The sequence below is a fragment of the Sparus aurata genome, chromosome 5 (genome assembly GCF_900880675.1).
Source record: "Sparus aurata chromosome 5, fSpaAur1.1, whole genome shotgun sequence".
In the NCBI taxonomy this organism is placed as follows: domain Eukaryota; kingdom Metazoa; phylum Chordata; class Actinopteri; order Spariformes; family Sparidae; genus Sparus; species Sparus aurata.
In genome coordinates, this window is record NC_044191.1 from 26,524,310 (window position 1) to 26,544,202 (window position 19,893).

Genomic DNA, 19,893 nt, shown 5'->3' on the forward strand with positions numbered 1-19,893 from the left:
TACATAAGCCTGATAAAGCTGACGCTTTAATTAATGTATTTACTTCTTGCAAATAAGTGGTCCGACCTGACAAACGGACATACAGTAGAGGGAGTTGGCTGCACGGGTAAATTGGAAAAATAAGGAATTCTTATCAAATGCGGAAGCCATCAGTGCATTTATTCACAAAACGTGACAAGACATGGAGCCATTCTTCTTATATGACAGATCTTCACGTGTATATTTGACTCTAATCTCAACAATTGAAATTGTTTTCTTCTTTTCTGATATATGTTGTGTTTATACTGTTTTTCATGTGGTGTGTTAAATGTCATATTTCTTGTGCAATAAATAATCGCAAACAACAAATTAAATAGCATAAAATCTGCAAACTTTTTTAAAAATCCCCACCAAATTCCATCTTCATCGCCCTTTTTTTAAATTCTCCATGATCAAATTATATTTTACATTGTCTAATATTCAACATATTTTTTTCTAGTTAGCACACTTCATAAGGGGACATAGATGCATTTAATAATTTTCTGTTTCATTCTAATCATGTCTCAAGCACTACTTGCAAAATTGTTTCTGATCAAAACATTTGCATTAGCATATATATGGCAAAATAACCACAGTGAGTCTTTGTAAGGTACTTCAAGACTTGACAAGCTCTGATGGATTTCAAAATAGATACTTTATTGTGCACACATTTTGTCCCTCACATGTGGACAAAAAAGGGGTGGGTAAAATGATGGAAACACTTTGATTTGGAAATAGTACAGTTTTCAACTTTGGCTTGAAAGGGTATTCGTATAAATAAGGGACCTCAACAAAAAAGGAACATTGTAAGGTTTGCAAAGGTGGGATTTATTGCACTGCTGTTGTATTTGATCATGGGTTACAGATGTGCCTATAAATGGTAAGTGCTTGTGGATAGAAAACAGTAGAAACAAATAATCATTAATGATTAGCTTGATGAACTTATGGACTTGCCATGACTCAAGCTCCTGGCACCCAGTTCCTCAGTCTTACAAACTGTGGCTTGCAGCTCAGGTAATCCATCATCCAGGATGCAAGTAAGGTGTTCATCTGCATGGCCCTGAGCTTGTCTCACAACAGCATCAGATTGTGCAGTAAAAGCACTAGAGAACTCAAAGAAAATTAACCTCACTTTACTCCCAGCATTGTCCAGGTTTAGCAAGTAAATAATGGCATCTTCCACTTCAACGTTCGCCCGGTAGACAAACTGAAGAAGGTCCAGCTATGGTTTGACCAGGGGGTGGAGGTGGAAGAGCATCAGTCTCTCAAGGGTCTTTATCACATGGCATGCCAGGGCCAAGGGTCTGTAGTCTTTCAGGACTTGTACATGCCCTTCTTGGGTACTGAGGCCTGGCATTATATCTCCCTCAGCGTGGGGGCCTTTTTCAGTTTCAAAGTTGGGTTGCAAATGTGCTGCTGGACTCCACACAGCTGTACAGAGCATACCAAGAGCATCCCTATGTTCACACTCTCAGGGCCTGTAGCATTTCCTAACTGGAGTGTTTGTTTCTATCTCACCTGATCAGCTCTGATGGTTGAGGGAGTGGGGGGGTCCTGGTGGGGGTTGGCCCTTGTGTCAAATATGTCGAATAACAGGGTCAGCCCATCAGCCCTGTTAGTTATTTCTGTGAAGGTGATATAGAAAGTGGCAGACCATTTATTCTTCTCGTTCACATTCAACAAAACATTTTGGGATGACTCACAAAAGTGGTTAAATGCTAAAATATTTGGTTTAGTGACCTTTTTTTGTGATGATATTATATATATGTTTTTAAATCTAAACCCCAAATTACCTTTTGTGTTTATTTTGCTTATTCTTTATTTTAATTTAATGTGCGTATGTTCGGTGGCAAAGATTTCAATAATATATTTACCTTGTTTTGTACACAAAATAAATTGTTAATAAAGTTTAATTTGAAAAAAGCTGGGACCTAATAAGGACCCATCAGAGTCAGGCCATTACAAGAGTATTTTTGATAAACATTTAAAAACAGTTCAGTTTAAAATGTACTGACCGAGACCTACTTCATACGTAGCAAAAATGAATATTTATTGACAGAAAATGAATACACATCCACATATGAGCCAAAAGTGTATAACGCTTCGGCGATTTCCATCAGGCGTTCTACACGGACTGCTACTGCGTAGTGCCGACTCGGGTTGTGTATTTCCACTGACAAGAAGATATGGGATTAGCAAAATAGTCCAGAGATGCGTGTCTCTCCATGGTCACCTCTGAAAACATTTTCCATGAACCCTTTACATTACTGAGATGGTGTAAATGTTCCGTACGAGCGCTCCTTTTTATTACATTGTCTCACAGGAGAATGTTATCACCTCTGGCTCCGAGTAGAGCCGGAAAACGAACTTGCCACCTGAGCTAACACGTTAGCCCGTTAGCAGGCTCGACTCGACGACATAATAGGCTGCTCTGCTTTTGGGAACACGGTGTGCTTGTTGTGTCAGATCAACCGAGCGCACATCAAGAACAGTACCGGTGTCTCTCAGACAGTAGCTGTGGTCTACCGTCTCTTTCAGGATCGCCTTTGTTGTGTAATCACCTGCCTTAACCGTGGGATGGAGGGGCACCAGCTCACTTGCTAACAAGCAGGCTAACAGCAACTTAGCGGGTCCCCTGTGTCTTCGCAGCGTTAGCAGAGCACTGCTCTCATTGCGCTGGCTAAAAATACACTTCGTGCCCCTCCAAAAGTGGTGGGCTAGTCCACATTGGGCTCGTCTTCGGGTTTTCTGGCTACCGTGCTCGGAGTCTGGCACTCTACATGGTCACCACAGTGAATTTAAGACGACTTGAAGAGCGGGTCGGACCTGGAGGTTGTAAGCCGAGCTCGCCTGATCTGACGCGACATCGCAGCGGCTGGAGGGCTTCAGGTCTCCAGGGGAACGAAACCCGGCTTTGGGTGACTGGTGGCCGAATATCAGTATGCTCTAATGGCCTTTTCCCGTCATCAGTAGTGTTGTAACAAGCCTTGGTCAAGCCCGGGTTTGCAAGACCTAAACTTTGAGAAGGTCAGAGAAAGACTTTTTGTTTCCACTGTCAACTGTCTGAGATTGACGTGACAGACTTCATCTGTCAGGAGCAGACACCATGTCGGAGGATAACAACGCAGACAAGTTCATCAAGGTAATTTCAACAAAATCCTTCATGAATCTTCATGCAGGTAAAAACTGCAGCTCTGTGGTAGTAATAACTATTTGTCTTTTAGTTATTGAAGTTTGACTGTCTACATGGTTGTCAGTTTTAGGCCACATATGATGATCTAATGGTTCCAGTGACTTCTACACTGAAATGTCGTGTGGTGTGAGTCATGGATCTGTCCCCAAAATAGCAAAAATGTGACTCATGGACAGTGTGTTATGCAAAGTTTTAACCTTGATAAACATTGCTGTGGAGCTTGGATCTATCCAGCGTGGTCACAGTCACTGGCAACACTCGTATACACTTGTGCTCTGGGATTTGTTCCTGGCCTTCTCCTCTCAGCCTGTCGCTGCCAGGACATTTATGTCAGCAGTAAAATGTGATCTCTCCCAGTTGGGTCTGAATGTGCCTAATGCTGGGTTGACTGGGGCCACGACGCTGAGAACTGCAACACACACTGGGACCGCTATCATGAAGAAAGATTAGCGGGTTGGCTTGCTAACTTTGGGTTTAACTCAGGCTCCCTGGTATGAAAACCCTGGAGCCAAGATATAATCACGATAACAGCTCAGAACCTACTGATAACTGGACTGAAAAAACTTAGTTAGGAGAATAAACTTTGTTTGATCCATCATCCTGCCAATGTTGGGCATAGTGAAGACGGATCCTTCAATAATTTGAAGTAAAGACCCCTGGGTTGTTGTGTAGTAAATGCCAGCCTTTTGTCCTGTGTTACGTAACCACCATGAATCCTAGATTGGGCCGGTAGGGACAGTGGGGAGGAGACATTATGGTAGCTGTTGGCAGTGGCACACAATGAAGTCGTTGTGCTGGCAAAGACCAATATAATGTCAGGAAAGGAAGAAACGCAGAAGGTCTGCCAGTTAACGGTCATGATTTGAATACAGAATAAAGTTGGAAATATTGACAAACCAATTCAAGCACATGTCTGTTCAACCTGGTAGCTCACAGAGGTCACAGTTGTTCCTAGCATCTCTTTTATTATACTTTTTTAGGCAGCAGGGGCTGAGTTTACCCATATGTATGTGTTTAATAGCATCCAAGATGTCTACTTTTCCGATAATAATCCGTGTTAGGGATTAGCATTTGTGAAACCTTAGAAAGGTGATTATGGACATGATGGCTACAACACAACCCAGTGCTAAAACAATGGATATCTTATCTCTCAGTAGAAAATCTTTTGTAAACAGAAGATTCAGTTGATATTCTCTACTTACAGTAATTGACTCTGATATGACAACTGAACAGACCTTTTGACATCTTATATGTGGAAAAATACCACATTTATACATCGAAAAGTGTTTGTTTGGTGTGATTCTCTTCCATACAGGAGACCTCCATTCTAGATGAGTACAACATTAACTGGACACAGAAGTTGGGAGCCGGCATCAGTGGACCTGTCAGGTGAGTGTGAGAAAGAGAGGCCTAAGAATTACTTCACGCTGTGGTGTTTCTCCAGTCTCCATGATCTTTTCTACTGACGTCACTGTGTTTGTGTTGCATCAGATTGATGTCAGACTGGTGCTGCCGGAGCACGATTGTGTAAACGGAATGCTTTTACCAAACTAGGACTAGGACAAGTGGTATAACATAACTAGGAGACATTATCTGTTTGTGATTGGGAAATCACCAGTTTAGTATTGTGGGTTATTGTATTGGAGCAGTCATTTTGTTTAACTTACTGGGAGAACGTTGACGCACTGGGTGAAGCCGAGCTGTGAGAGCAGAGCCCCCTTTCTGGTTTTGCTTGGATCTGAAAAAAGCATGACATGACTTAGAATATTATAAAACCCAATGATGGGATTAAAGATATAGTTAAATATTGATGTATTTCACAGCCCTACGTGTGCATGACTAAAATCACATCTGTGAAAGTTGCTGTTCACTTTTGGCACACAGCTGGATTCAAGTATGATGTCAGAGCAGATTATCTTTTAACTGGGCTGTTGACTGGACGAACTTTGTGACTGCTGCCAAAAAACCCTTCGTACGTGATTCTACTGCTTTCTACTTCTCCTGTGCTTTTATCACGTCGTGTTCACCGTGGCACCAACTCCTCAGCGCAATCTGACTTTATCCATGACACATTAACACACATTGAGAATATGACGGGGCCAGATGCTTGTCACTTGACCCAACTGGACCAACTACTGGTGTGTAGCACCGTCACAACTTGAAGCTTGATACAGAGATGTTTGGCACGGTTTCTGTTGTGGTTGGTGGTGGCTCATTTGGCTTAGGAACATGTAACTGCAGCGTTCTCGGCCTGAATCCAACCTCAGAACTTTGTCCCTCACACATTTGAGTGGAAGTATCTTAGCCTGTTATTTAAGGTCATATTAATCTTTAGTGTATTCATGTCTCATTCTTCGGCTTTGGCAGTTTTAAGACATTGCATGCTATAAATTAAACTGTGTGCAAGGCACTCAACCTTTTGAGAAGATGCATTTATATAGTGGATGCTTGGGGGATCGGGGAATAATGTCACAGGAAAGTGTATGTTATGAATCTGTAGGACAGATTAAAGATGTCATCAGGCGTGGAAACAAGACTTTTCTCTGTCATTATCAAAGAGAAGACACTAGAGATAATGGTTTACAACCTGAATTGAAATTCTTAATAGTAGCTAATATCTCTTATTACCAGTATGTGTAATCGTAAGATTAATTCAGTGAATGCCAAACATTACAAAGAGGCAGAGGCTGCCCAAACAGCTTTGGGTCTGTTTCTGCTTTGTGCAGTTTCTTCTCTGCAAGCCTGACTACCCTGCTGATTCCTGCTGTAATATATCAGTGTGTCACTGATTTCCCCCTGCCCATTCTGCACTTTGAAGCTACTATTGGTCTGGATCAGCAGAGAGATACTTGTTATTTCCTAATGTGTGTAGTTTTGTCCTCGAGTGACAAGAGTATGGAGATAGTGACTCATCAGTCCTCCAAGTAAACACACAGTTAAATGCTGATGATTCATGCCAAGTCTTTGTTTCTTTCACTGCAACCCTTATGCTTAACCTGTCTCATGTTGTCTAACTTGGTATCAGACACTCTGATTCATGGAGACTTTTGCCTGATATGAATGTGTTTTGATTCTCATCGTTACTCACACACTCGTGCTGTTTACTGTACCAGCCCCCTCCACCTAACTCTGTGATTCATTAGGAAGGTATTGCTTTTCCAGTGAAGTGAACTTTGGCCGAAGCAGAATGTTTCTCGCAGTAATGCTATAATAGTGTAATCTGAGTTTTTAGAGGTTGCCGTTTAAAGTGAATATTTGAATCCTCCACAGAGGAGGCAGAAAGGTGTCGAGGCTGTTTTAGAAAATGAAATATGAACCCCTGTGGTCCATATTTATTCAGTTTTCTGCTGCAATCATAAAGGAAAATATCAACAGGAGAGATTTATGTAGATTTTCTCTCAACCATGAATATAAATGTATGAAAACCTTAGGACAGACTCACACTATTTACTTTTAACTTCATTCCAAAGATGCAGATAAGATTCATATTTCCCACAACAAACTGTGATGTTGACAAAATACTGTTCCTGACTCGAGCGAGTCAGCTGATAGTCTCTATCAGGTCAGATTTAACCTCGCAACACATTTTACCAAGACTGGTGGAAAGGTATAACACCTGCAGAACCATATTCAAGCACATATAAATTAACAATAAATCTCGATGCCAGTTAAATAAAGATTAGAAATGAAGCACCACTAACTCCTCCATTAAAAGAGTTTGGGTCCAGCACTGAAAGACTTGTGGATTTCAGCATTGTGACCATACATGTCACCGTTGAGAACAAAACAACTTGTCAGTGCTCTCCGTTGGACAAATTATGCAGTGGCTACAGTGTTTCTTTCTGTCTGGCAATTTTCTTAAAATGTATCACCTGACATGTGCACAGATACTAATTTAACTGTAATAAGATGGTATCAGCTGATACATAAGTCTGATTCGATCCAACAGAAAAAAAACAAAAACCAAGTACATGTGGTTAAATGTATTAAAATGAATCATCATCCATTTGAAACTTCATCGTTCCTGCTGCTTCTTGGACGTTTAGAAAATGCTTCATTGTAGTAAACATATTTTCAAGGATAGGAATATGCTTGAATGAGATCATACTCCTTTTAAAAAATGCTTGATTATTTTCAACATGATCTGGTGTTTCGTCTCCACCTGTGAGTGAAATATCTTTTAGCATTTGAAAAATAATTGGTAATAATTTGGTTGGACTGGTGGTTGGGATTTATATGTGTGTTTGATGTACATTTGTAGCTTCATTGGATTTATAGTAACAATTTAGATGTGGTGATAAAGGCTTTGAGAAAATTTTGGTTTAGTTATGTTGAATTTTTCTCTTATAAAGCTGTAAGAACCTTGATCATGATGCTTCAGTGAAGAGTTGGAAGCAGTCAGATGGTGCTGAATAAGATCATTTTTGACTTTCATTAAAGGGAATATCTATGGTAAGAGATCAATGGCTCTCTTGAACACTATACCTTTTTATTGGGATCAAAGGTGACTGCACATCAGTGGACGAACAAGCAGAGGGTAGACACACACACACACACACTGGATTCTTTATTAGGCTACATATTAATACCAGCTGTGTTTTGTTTGTGTGGATACTGTTTGGCTTTTAACTGAACATTTGATCCCCTTGTGAAACAGATTTGTGGGTTTTGGGTTGTATACACTACCAGTCAAAAGTTTGGACAAACCTTCTCATTTAATAGTTTTCCTTTATTTTCATGACTATTTACATTGTAGATTCTCACTGAAGGCATCACAACTATGAATGAACACATGGAATTATGTAGTAAACAAAAAAGTGTGAAATAACTCAAAACATGTTTTATATTTTAGATTCTTCAAAATAGCCACCCTTTGCTTTGATGACTGCTTTGCACACTCTTGGCATTCTCTAGATGGGCTTCATGAGGTAGTCACCTGAAATAGTTTTCCAACAGTCTTGAAGGAGTTCCCAGAGATGCTGAGCACTTGTTGGCGCTTTTGCCTTCATTCTGCGGTCCATCTCATCCCAAACCATCTCGATTGGGTTTAGGTCAGATGACTGTGGAGGCCAGGTCATCTGGCACAGCACTCCATCACTCTCCTTCTTGGTCAAATTACGCTTACACAGCCTGGAGGTGTGTTTGGGGTGATTGTCCTGTTGAAAAATAAATGATGGTCCAACTAAACACGAACCGGATGGGATGGCATGTCGCTGCAGGATGCTGTGGTAGCCATGCCGGTTCAGTGTGCCTTCAATTTTGAATAAATCCCCAACAGTGTCACCAGCAAAGCAGCCCCACACCATCACACCTCCTCCTCCATGCTTCACGGTGGGAACCAATCATGTAGAAACCATCCGTTCACCTTTTCTGCGTTGCACAAAGACACGTTGGGTGAAACCAAAGATCTCAAATTTGGACTCATCAGACCAAAGCACAGATTTCCACTGGTCTGATGTCCATTACTTGTGTTTCTTGGCTCAATCAAATCTCTTCTGCATGTTGCTTTTCCTTAGTAGTGCTTTTTTAGCAGCTATTTGACCATGAAGGCCTGATTCACGCAGTCTCCTCTAAACAGTTGATGTAGAGATGTGTTTGCTACTAGAACTCTGTGTGGCATTCATCTGGGCTCTAATCTGAGGTGCTGTTAACTTGCGATTTCTGAGGCTGGTGACTCGTGACTCGGATGAACTTATCCTCAACAGCAGAGATGACTCCTTTCCTGGGGCGGTCTTCATGTGAGCCAGTATTGTTGTAGTGCTTTTGCGTCTGCACTTGGTGACACATTCAGAGTTTTTTCCAATTTTCCGGACTGACTGACCTTAAGTTCTTAAAGTAGTGATAGACTGTCGTTTCTCTTTACTTAGCTGATTGGTTCCTGATATAATATGGATTCTAACAGTTGTCAAATTAACCCTGACAAGGCACACCTGTGAAGTGATCACCATTTCAGGTGACTACATCATGAAGCTCATTGAGAGAAGGCCAAGGGTTTGCAGCGCTGTCAACAAAGTAAAGGGTGGCTACTTTAAAGGAATCTAAAATAAAAAACATGAGTTGGGTTATTTCACACTTTTTTGTGTCCTACATAATTCCATATGTGTTCATTCATAGTTGTGATGCCTTCAGTGAGGATCTACAATGTAAATAGTTATGAAAACAGCGAAAAAACCCTTAAATGAGAAGGTGTGTCCAGACTTTTGACTGGTGGTGTAGATAAAATCGTCTTGACTTGATAATGGTCTTGTTTCTTTACCATACAAACAAGACAGAATGCCTGGCTGTGTATTTGATATACAGATAAAGTTATTACATGTAGCAGACAAGGATTTAGAACACATGACTTGAATGATTGGAAACACTTGAAAATGGGACAACAACCGAAAGAAACAACCTTATCGATTCTTTGCATACATGATCAAATGACACAACTGTGGTTATCATGTTAACCGAGATGTTTGTCTTGTTTTCTTCCTGTTCAGAGTTTGTGTGAAGAAGTCAACTCAGGAACGCCTGGCCCTGAAGATCCTCATTGATCGCCCCAAGGCCAGAAATGAGGTTAGAGGAAACGCTGTTGCAGTCGTGATTGATGTCTGTTGTCTGTTGTTTTGGGCTGCATCATCAATTTGCTTTTGGTCTGTCTGCCTGCCTGTTATCTGTCTTCATTAATTCCTGCTCTCTGTCCTCATCTTTCCTTGTCCATATCGTTGTTTTCCGGTGCTGAACAGTGTGTCTAGCAGCCTCTCCATGTCATTAGCAGCCTTCTGTTTTGATCAAGCCGCTTACACAGCAGGGAGACATGCAGTCAAAACAAGCAACACAGACTTGGTTCACACAAGCTCTAACTGCTGAACTGTGAGAGCTGTCACTGACGAGCACATTCAGATTATTTCCACTCAACAAGATGTTCTTCAGCCACTATTAATATCTTTTTAAAGGAGGCTGCACCTCGAGTACATGCAGTGTTCTCGATGAATGGTTCATAAGGCAGATTCTTGCTCTCTTTTGTCACAGAGCTCCTGTTTCTAAATGACTAAATCCCGTTGAGCTTCCAGGTGTTCATCTGGCTCTCTATCTCACACACATGCACTAAAACTGCCCTGACCTTTTTATGCCTCTGCGCCAGCAATAGTGGTGGCCAGACACATTATGTATTCACGTTTTCAGAAGGTGAAAATTCTGATATTATATATCCAAAAAGTCAAAGGTCAACTTCACTGTGACATGTTCTGCAAAAAATATGTTCTTGCCATTTTTAAAATGCCACAGCTCAAGAATAGTAACTTGACTGGCACGCAAAAGGCAAACAACCGCAAGGTGGTAATTCTAGTCTGGTAATACGATGAAAGAAAAGGACAGTAAACAAGTCCTTAAGCAGTTGGGGCTGGCCCATATATAAAAAAAGACCATATCAGTGACATTATAGAGCTTACAGGCTCTCCATAACCAGTGAAGTCAATATCTCGTGTTGTATTACATCATTGTGGGCGCTGGGAAGTGTCACAAATCAATGAGCAGGACTACTTTTGATGACAATATTGGATCAGACTACTGTGCTACCATATGCATTGCTATCATGGTATGAATTACATATATCATGGTGGAATGGATCTTTTTTATAACAGAAATCTTCATTGGTCATAGTAGGAAAAGCACAGGCATTACTAATGGCATCAATTTATAATTTTATCTTCCATTTGTTAGATTTTATCATCTGAGTGCTATTGTCACCCAAATTCTTCTGGAGTTGGACACTCTCTGATCCAGGCAACCATTATGACATAAAGCAATGAAGTGAAACAACTTCACAAACAGTAGATACTCTGTCATCTTTGCTGTAGTGTTAAAATGTGGAATAATTGATTTCATCTTTAATTGTCATGTGCAGAGAAATCCCAAACTCAACACCAGAGTATTATTAGTACAAGCCAAATGATTTTATTGAGGATGGGACGCTGTGCTGTGTTGCACCTTTTTCATCTAGTTTTGAGTGCAAATGTAACATATTTAAAATAATTATTGCATACAGGGTGTTTGATTCTCTTCCATGCAGGTGCGTCTTCATATGATGTGTGCCAACCACCCAAACATAGTGCAAATCCTGGAGGTTTACGCCAACAGTGTCCAGTTCCCACACGAGTCCAGCCCGAGGTAAAGCGATCTCTTTTTAACTCAACATCAGTCCACCTCCTCGCTTATGCTATCTCCTCTGACCATCAGCACCTCCTCTCTTGTTGTTGTTTTTTTTTTTTTGGACAGAGCAAGGCTCCTGATCGTCATGGAGATGATGGAAGGCGGTGAACTGTTCCACAGAATCAGTCAGCACAGGCACTTTACTGAAAAGATGGCCAGCCAAGTCACTAAACAGGTAAATGAAGACACACACGCTTTAGTATGCCAGGAGTCAAGACTGTTCTTGCTCTTAAAGTGTAATTCTCTAGATATTAAGATGTTTATGTCTTGTCTTGTCTGCGTGTTTCCTTTTTGTGTAACAACATATCTCGCAGTACCTTCACGGATAAAGCAGCAAATGAGGCAGTCAAACAGTGAGACACAGGGTCAAAAGAAAGCAACACACACCACCAGTTTAAATCAAGTGTGTTTAAAGGCTGCTTTTACACACACACATGTGGAGTGGTCACTCAGTCTGATGTCTCTTCCTCCTGCAGATCAGTCAAGCCTTGGAACATTGTCACTCCCTAAATATTGCACATCGCGACCTGAAGCCAGAGAACCTACTCTTCAAAGATAACTCTCTGGTAGGTAGTTGAAGTTGCAAATTGCAGTATTTTAAAGTGAACCACTACCGACGCTGATGCTTTTGTGCTAATTAAACACACGGCATTTGTGTGTAATTTATTGGATGTGTTTGGCACAAATATGGTGTTGAGGATTTGTAGATATCCAGTCTGCATTTGCTGTTTGCAATTCACCATTCAGATCCTTAGATTTTTATTTTTTACTGAAAGCTACTCCACATTCATGCTGCTCGCTTTGTGATTCTGTCTTTTCCACAGGATGCACCTGTGAAGTTGTGTGACTTTGGCTTTGCCAAAATTGATCAAGGAGACTTGATGACCCCTCAGTTCACTCCCTACTACGTAGCACCTCAGGTAAAAAGCTCAATTAGAATTCATCCAACATATACTTGTTAAATATACATGCACAGATTCCATCATGTTTCCCTACTGTTGTTATTTCTTTTTAGGTACTTGAGGCTCAAAGAAGGCACCAGAAGGAAAAGTCTGGAATTATACCTACCTCACCCACTCCTTACACCTATAACAAGGTGAGACTCAAGTCTGTCATTCTTCAAATTTATTTTAATGGAGTTTTCCAGGACTGTGCTAGTTTTCATACAGATTTCACTTCTGAATTTACACTATGAATAATATGAAAATATTTTTCTCTTTCGATTGTTCTTCAGAGCTGTGACTTGTGGTCTCTCGGTGTGATTATCTACGTGATGCTGTGCGGCTACCCTCCGTTCTACTCCAAGCACCACAGTCGCACCATCCCGAAGGACATGAGGAAGAAGATCATGACAGGCAGCTTCGACTTCCCTGAAGATGAGTGGAGCCAGATCTCTGAGATGGCCAAGGACATCGTACGCAAGTGAGTCTGTATCTTTTCCTCTGCTTTGGTCTGGCCATCTCATCGTACTCCCTCCAAACGTAGCAGGCCTATTCATTGTAACGGCTGCAAGTCACAATTAACGGTTAAATACCCTTTTTTTTTTTAGATATTCAAAAACTGCTTTATTCTTGCATTCTATATTATGTTTGTTATTGTGCCTACTATACTGCCCATATTTCCGTTCCTCCTACTTCCTCACTCTTGTTCCAACCATCCCTCTGCACACTTCTTTATTCATCCTTTTCTCCATCTAATAATTTGTGCCTCCTCCTATCCTTGCCTGTTCCCTGCAGGCTGCTGAAGGTGAAGCCAGAGGAGAGGCTGACTATTGAGGGAGTCTTGGCTCACCCTTGGCTCAACTGCACCGAAGCCCTCGATAACGTGCTGCCCTCCGCCCAGATGATGATGGATAAGGTGAGTCCGAAGTTAAAGATGCAAAATCTGGCAGCTGTTCTTGACTAGACTGACCCATAGAGACCAGTGTTTTCTCACTGTCTGTACTCTTCCCTTTCCAGGCGGTAGTCGCAGGAATCCAGCAGGCCCACGCAGAGCAGTTGGCCAACATGAGAATTCAGGATCTGAACGTCAGCCTGAAGCCCCTAAATTCTGTCAACAACCCAATCCTCAGGAAGCGGAAACTACTAGGGTATGATGGCTTTGTTTTTTTCCCACACATACAGTAGTACTACTCAAGGCCTGTAAACACATATGATTGTGTATAAATTGGAAAAGGATTAATGCACGGATGAGGTACAGTAGCTCAATGAGGGTAGCATGATAATATTTTCTGATGTTTCTACTGACATTCCTACAGCAATGTTTTACTTAGCGTTTAATCTGATCTAGAACCAGTGACTTTTCTGCTAATTTTGTCTCTGACTGTCCAATAAATCCCCAGTCTGGTCTTATTATGATGTATTTTGGGGGACATTTTATTCGATTGAAATGTCAAAGTGTGATCTGAAGTGTGTTCTTGTTTCTATGTTGCAGCCCGAAGCCCAGTGACGGTTTCTTCATTCATGACCCAGAGAACGGAGGGGAAGACTCAAACGTAGCGGTGGAGAAATTACGAGACGTCATTGCACAGTGTATACTACCACAAGCTGGTCAGTAAACCCACATGATGCCAAATCTTTATTTCTCCTGAAGTAATGTTTTGTGTTCAGTCATTTCATTATATTAAGAAGATTTCTTTTTTTTTTTTTTTACTGCTTAGAAAACGTTAGATTTAACTTAGCTGAAATAAAGTAGGAAATGATCAGCTAGTAATAATGTTCTTCTTGCCCAAAATTTCCCGAAATGTTACAGTGTATTTGAGGAATGATTGTGAAGTTGTAGCTCTTGCAGCGTCTGAAGTGGATGGTTTTGTTTGTGCAGGAGAGAACGAGGATGAAAAGCTGAATGAGGTGATGTATGAAGCCTGGAGGTTTAACAGAGACTGTAAACTGCTGAGAGACGGCCTGCAGGGCCTCAGCTGGGACGGTCAGTACCATTTTCATCTGATCTTAATCTGGCAAAATTCTCTTCATTCTATTTTGTGTTTAACAGATAAAAACAAAACAGCTTTTAGAAAAGGGGCTTTGGTTGTCTGTCAGATGAATTAACAATGAATAACATAACTATTAAATACTTTTCTCTTCCTCTTTGTTTATTTAGCCTTATCAGTTGCAGTTACAACACAGCTCAGTTGTCCATAGCAACTAATAAATAATCCAAATGTGACATAGCGGCTCAAACCTGGTGTGATCTTGAAAATCTGAGGATTGATTACCGGTAAAGTAAAAGTGATAGGTCAGTTAATTCAAAACAACAGAAAATGAATCAATAACAAATGTGTTCACTGATTAAGTCATTTTCAAGCTAAATTGCCAAACTTTGCGTGAGGATAAACTGCTTTGCTTTGTCTTACAAGATCGTAAACTGATATTTTTTTCAGTTTTGGACTAACCAAGATATCACCTTTTTGCAAACTTTGAAGACCTTAATTCATTTACACTCTGAAACTGCATGTCTCCCCTCAGAAAAAGGCACCCCCTTAGTTTACTTACTTAGTTTACCTAAATCAGTGGATGCCTATGGGATCATAATTATGTGATTTGATCCCATAGATACTCTGCAATCCAGCCAAATTGCAAGCTGCTGTTTGACGTAACTCCGGACTACACCAAATACAATAAATTCTGTCCCAAGGCATTTATGAGAGTTGAACGAGGACTCAAAGCACAAACTTGCTTATAGCTACTTTAAGGAACACATTCATGATCTCCTCACCAGTTAATGGAATTCATCATTTTCTCATTTATGTGTTGTTGTTGTTTACGAAGGTCCTTAACCACCATCTTGTTCTCCGCAGGTCGAGCCTTCTCCGATAAAGTCGACCGCCTGAAGTTGGCTGAAATAGTGAAACAGGCCATTGAAGAGAAAATGAATCTTGAAGAATCTCATTAGCAAAACGCTGTCTTTCTATCTTCTTTTTATATTGTTTATTATGACCCTTTTTAACCCATATCTGTAAAGAAGCTTTTTTATGTAAAATGATGTGCTAATGTTCTTTTTTTTTCTTTTTTTTTTTCATGAATCCACTTGCAAGACCTATTGTACAGCTGTAGATATATTTCGAAGATAACTCATTGGTACTATAATTTCTTTTTTAAACGGACACTTGCAGAGAAAATTGAAAAAAACAAACTATATTTTCATTTTTGCAAAAAAAAAAAAAAAGAGAAAAGAGAAAAATCAGTTAAAGAAATTATTTTCTGGGAGGGAATTTTTATTAGCTGCTTGTCCAAGGCGTCACGTGTTTTATCCCAGTTAGTTCACTTTATTCTATTTTATTTCCTTTTAACCATCCTAAGAAATTGTATTTATTTAAAGAAAGAGTTCCATTATTTTATACCTTATTTGTAGCCGGGCAGTGAGCTTCAAAGTTAAGAGAGAAGCTGTCTACGGTGTGACTTTGTACTTCCACACACATTCTGAATCTCAGACTGCATTTTAAGTTATCTAAATCTTTGTTTGTGTGTAACTTTCCCTTGACCTTAAAGAGAGTGGGATGAAATAGACAAAATGCACCCTCAAATAAATGTTGTCACATCCCCCTTTGAAGCTGGAAAGAGAAGACACTTAATGGAACAAAGCAAACTGACACACTATGGCTGGGTTGTGTCCTAACTCAGTTAGATCAGTGTTATTTGACCAAAACAGTTTAACCTGAGGTCCACTTCCTAGCCGTTTCTGAAGCTTCTAACTTCTTTCAGTTTTCTTTTGAAGATGGAGGTTTTTCAGATCGTTGGATGTGGACAAAAATTCCTGTTACGACTTCAGTGTTGAGCGTTTTTTCCTTTCACGCTCAGCTGGAGTTCAACTCATACTCATGAAGTGATGATACTGTTTGTCAGCCTCTGAAGTTTGTCTGGCAAGTAAAATGAAGCAAATTATCTGAAATGTTTGCTTTTTTTATGTCTTCCCATTTTTGATGTGATTCTGAACTGTCTTAAGTTGAGTCTTCAGTTAAAGCTGTTGATCTGTGAAAGTGACGCAATCTGTGACATACACGTTGAATCTACTGGAATTCTGACCAGGGCCAGTTAATATTTAAGGCGCTCTTGGAGCCAAAAGACACACGAAAGACACTTGGAAATTTTGGTGCAATGTAGTCGACGTCAGATCAGCAGGAAAAGTTTCAGCATCCATAAACTGATCTATTAGGATTCAGTTGGCTGAATGTGCAATAGGGCAGTGATGTCATCGTGTATTCATAGTGCATGGTAGTGAGATAGTGTGCATCAGTCCATCAGTATTACTGTCTGTTCCTCCCTACTTCATTTCAATGGTCTGAATACCAGCAAATGCTCCGGCCCTTCACTTATCCTCATCCTTTAGTTCTGACTGATCTCATATCGTTGACTTTGCTCTAGAGCTCTGGTCTTATCTGTTAATATTTCTCATGTTCTGGAGGGTTAGGGTTAGGGTTTAGATCGCTGAGAGTAGGTTCTCTTGTTCTGTGCCTGGTGATTATTTCTCAATAACGCTTTTTATTTATTTTAAAGAAAATCCTTAGAAGTTTGTTAGAAAATGCCCCTATCAAGGTGTTTTTTTACCTCCGTTAAAAGACAGTCATTAGAAAACCCGCTCGCAGTGTCTTGCAGTCGAGTGAAACTTTGCAAATTTTGACATTCTGTGATAAACGAAAGATTTGGTCAAAATTCTCCTATTACTACATAGATAAACCATCCGGAAAAAATGGGTTTATCTTGCTGCAGTGTCACAAACCTTAAAACAAGGCTGTTTTTCCTCAGCTCAGTGTTGGATAGATAATGGAGACAGTAAACTCATCTTTTCCGCGCCATTTGTAACCGACATGAAGAAAAAGTGCAATTTTGTATGTCTGTATTTCTAATTTAAGTTTGGTTTGAAAAACAAACACTTGCTCATTTTGCCTGTGTGCGATGAGGGATTGTCATACAGTCTCCTTGAAGAAAAACAACTTGCTATTAACCACGTTTTATGTTTGAAAAGCCCTTGTTATGACATGGCTAAGTTGTACACTCTAATGTGCCTTGTTGATGGGGCGGCATCTTCATCCTGAAAATGAGTTACAAGATGAAGTTGAAACTCGAAATCATTGTGAGTACTGATTGATATCTGCCCCTTTGGCTGTGATTTGCCTGTTTTCATGCCAGTTTTCATTCCACATTTCAGTTTGGCAAGACTTTGTTGAAATTCACTTCGCATTAGCATCATATCTCGGGGGGAGAAGTCTCTCCTCCAAAAAGGAGTTTTTTTAATTTCTTAGCTTGTTTCCCCTTATTTTATCACGGACGCTTTAAAAAACATTTCAAACATATTGGAAAATATGTTTAATCACTGCTGAGATTTGGTGCCAGTTGAGAAGCTTGACACAACTTGGGTCTGTTCATTAAATATAAGGCCACAGGCAGTTAGCCTAGCTTAGCATAAAGACTAGAAGCTGCTGCACATTTGCATAATTTACACCTATATTCACGGTGGAAGTGAAGCTTACTAGAATCTGAAAACATGACCGAGCCAATCAGATACATTGTGAGCGATGCTGGCTCAGGCGTGTGTGAGCAGACCAATCAGAGGAGACGTGGTATTCAGGAGGGGGGAGGGGGAGATAAAGCTAAAACCTAACCAGATCTTAACCAAAGCCTTGTCACATTATAAAATACAAAGTGTGATCAGTAAAGAAAAGAAGACATACAAATCTTGTGAGTTACACAAATCTGCGGTTGCTATCCAAACACTTATTCACAGAATTTTTTAAAAAGTTTTTGTAGTAATGAAAAAAAGATAACATAGTGATTAGTGAGCTGTAGCGGTCCTGTGGCCTTATATTTAACAGACAGAAATTTCAAACCTTTGCTCCAATGTGCAGCAGTCAAGTTTCTACTTTTATGTCGATCATACATTTTGTAGCGGAGCAAATCAAACTTACAGTATTGCAGAATCAGCAGAGCTCGCTGAACGTGGAGCCCAAAGCTGCTGTGTGTGGATGTGTGTGTTATTAATTTATGTGTGTAACTTGTGTCGAGTCTGCTGAAGTTGCTTTGTGTTTCTGGAGGCCTGAATCACAGGGCGCTGCCTGATTGAGCATTATCATCGATTAGCATTTTTGTGCTCCAGAGTAGAGGCTTGTATGCTGATGTTGATCACGCCATAGAAAAAATGTAAACCTAAGGGAAACACACGGTCATGCTTAGACACAATTTAGCTGCTGTTGGTCGCTCAGTGCTACAAAAAAAATCCCAGAGGGCAGTTGGTTTTGAAGACACTACCTCCCTCTCCTCGTGTTGCTGCAGGATCCCCCTGGACTGACATTCAGATATATTTCACGGATATTAAGTAGCTTCCACTTCGTCGCTTCGTCTCTTTTCTGTTCAAAGAAGAGAGATGAGAATTCTTGTTTTATACAAGCTCTCCCTATCAGCTCATTGAAAATTACCTGAACAGCACAAATGATTTAGTTGGCACCATTTGTTTCTTTTCTGTTTGGAGGACTGAAACTGCCGAAATCAAAACTAAATAAATGGCTCGGTAACTAGTCATATGCTATTAAATTTACCAAAAATGAGATTGAAAATGAATAAGTAAAATGTGACATACATTGATAATACAACATTAATGTGCCTCTGTATTTATTTAACTTTCATACCCATTATATTATGAATTATTCAAATTAAATGTATGCATTCATTTATTTTTAAATGTTTGTATTCATTTGCTGATGTATTTCTAGTTCTATTAACAATTAATAAATGAAATGGGAGCATAAAAAAATAGTTGAATTACTACAATGGTAAATAAATACATAAAGCATTTTATTAATGATATTTATGTAAATGACATTCATTTATTTATTGAGACATTTATTTAATTACTTTTGATTTTGTCAGTTTCATTCCTCCATGTTTTCTCCTGCTTCTCATAAAGAACAGAAGGTTTGATACATTTTGAGTTGTTTCTTTGGGTTTGGCCTCAGAGATGTAAAAAGGAAGAAGAACAACCAGAAGTAGTCGTTCCTGTTCATGTTCAAGTCAGAAATGAAGTGGAGAGGAAATCCTTTTGAAAGTCTGAAGCCTTTTCTCTGCTTTTTTCTGTCTTATTTTTTATTTCTGGTCTGGCACATTATGTAGCATGTACCTGAATCTGTCATGAAGACTCGCTGTATTTCTGTCCACACTTCTATTCTGTTGCCCTTTTCCGTCTTCTCTGGAATGTCATCAACATGCTGACTTTGTAATAAAGAAATTCTCTGACTTTTGAACATATGTTTTGAGTATTTGAGTATATTTTAATGTGCATTCCTGCTCAGAATCACACGCTTCTCACAATCGCATTACTTCACATGTAAAGGATACGTTTGTTTGCACACATACACTTACTAATGATAGGAATTTGACCTGCTGTGAGAAGCTTTGAGTAATTAATTATAATCTCTAGTTTGGTGCCTGTAATGTGGGAAAAAACCCAAATCCTGACACAGCTTTTCCTTTTCCTGAGATCCTTTTCATGCACTTCATTGT

General features: G+C 39.9%; 1 protein-coding gene across 1 annotated transcript; it reads left to right on the top strand.

The window, feature by feature from the left end:
* The first annotated feature begins 2,172 nt into the window (after window positions 1-2,172).
* Window positions 2,173-19,638, top strand: mapkapk5 (MAPK activated protein kinase 5). Its single transcript, XM_030416614.1, has 14 exons — window positions 2,173-3,160; window positions 4,527-4,600; window positions 9,694-9,769; window positions 11,265-11,362; window positions 11,471-11,579; window positions 11,881-11,970; window positions 12,229-12,324; window positions 12,420-12,500; window positions 12,639-12,826; window positions 13,141-13,261; window positions 13,363-13,493; window positions 13,838-13,953; window positions 14,225-14,329; window positions 15,201-19,638. The coding sequence occupies exons 1-14, from the start codon at window positions 3,125-3,127 to the stop codon at window positions 15,293-15,295; spliced, it is 1,416 nt and encodes a 471-aa protein (XP_030272474.1). The 5' UTR covers window positions 2,173-3,124; the 3' UTR covers window positions 15,296-19,638.
* Window positions 19,639-19,893: the final 255 nt, after the last annotated feature.

What these genes read in the sequence shown, in the direction of transcription:
- mapkapk5 (XM_030416614.1), top strand. Translation starts at nt 3,125, where the DNA reads ATGTCGGAGGATAACAACGCAGACAAGTTCATCAAG. An exon ending in GGCATCAGTGGACCTGTCAG is followed by an intron (nt 4,601 to 9,693) that starts GTGAGTGTGAGA and finishes CTTCCTGTTCAG; the next exon opens with AGTTTGTGTGAAGAAGTCAA. An exon ending in CCTACTACGTAGCACCTCAG is followed by an intron (nt 12,325 to 12,419) that starts GTAAAAAGCTCA and finishes ATTTCTTTTTAG; the next exon opens with GTACTTGAGGCTCAAAGAAG.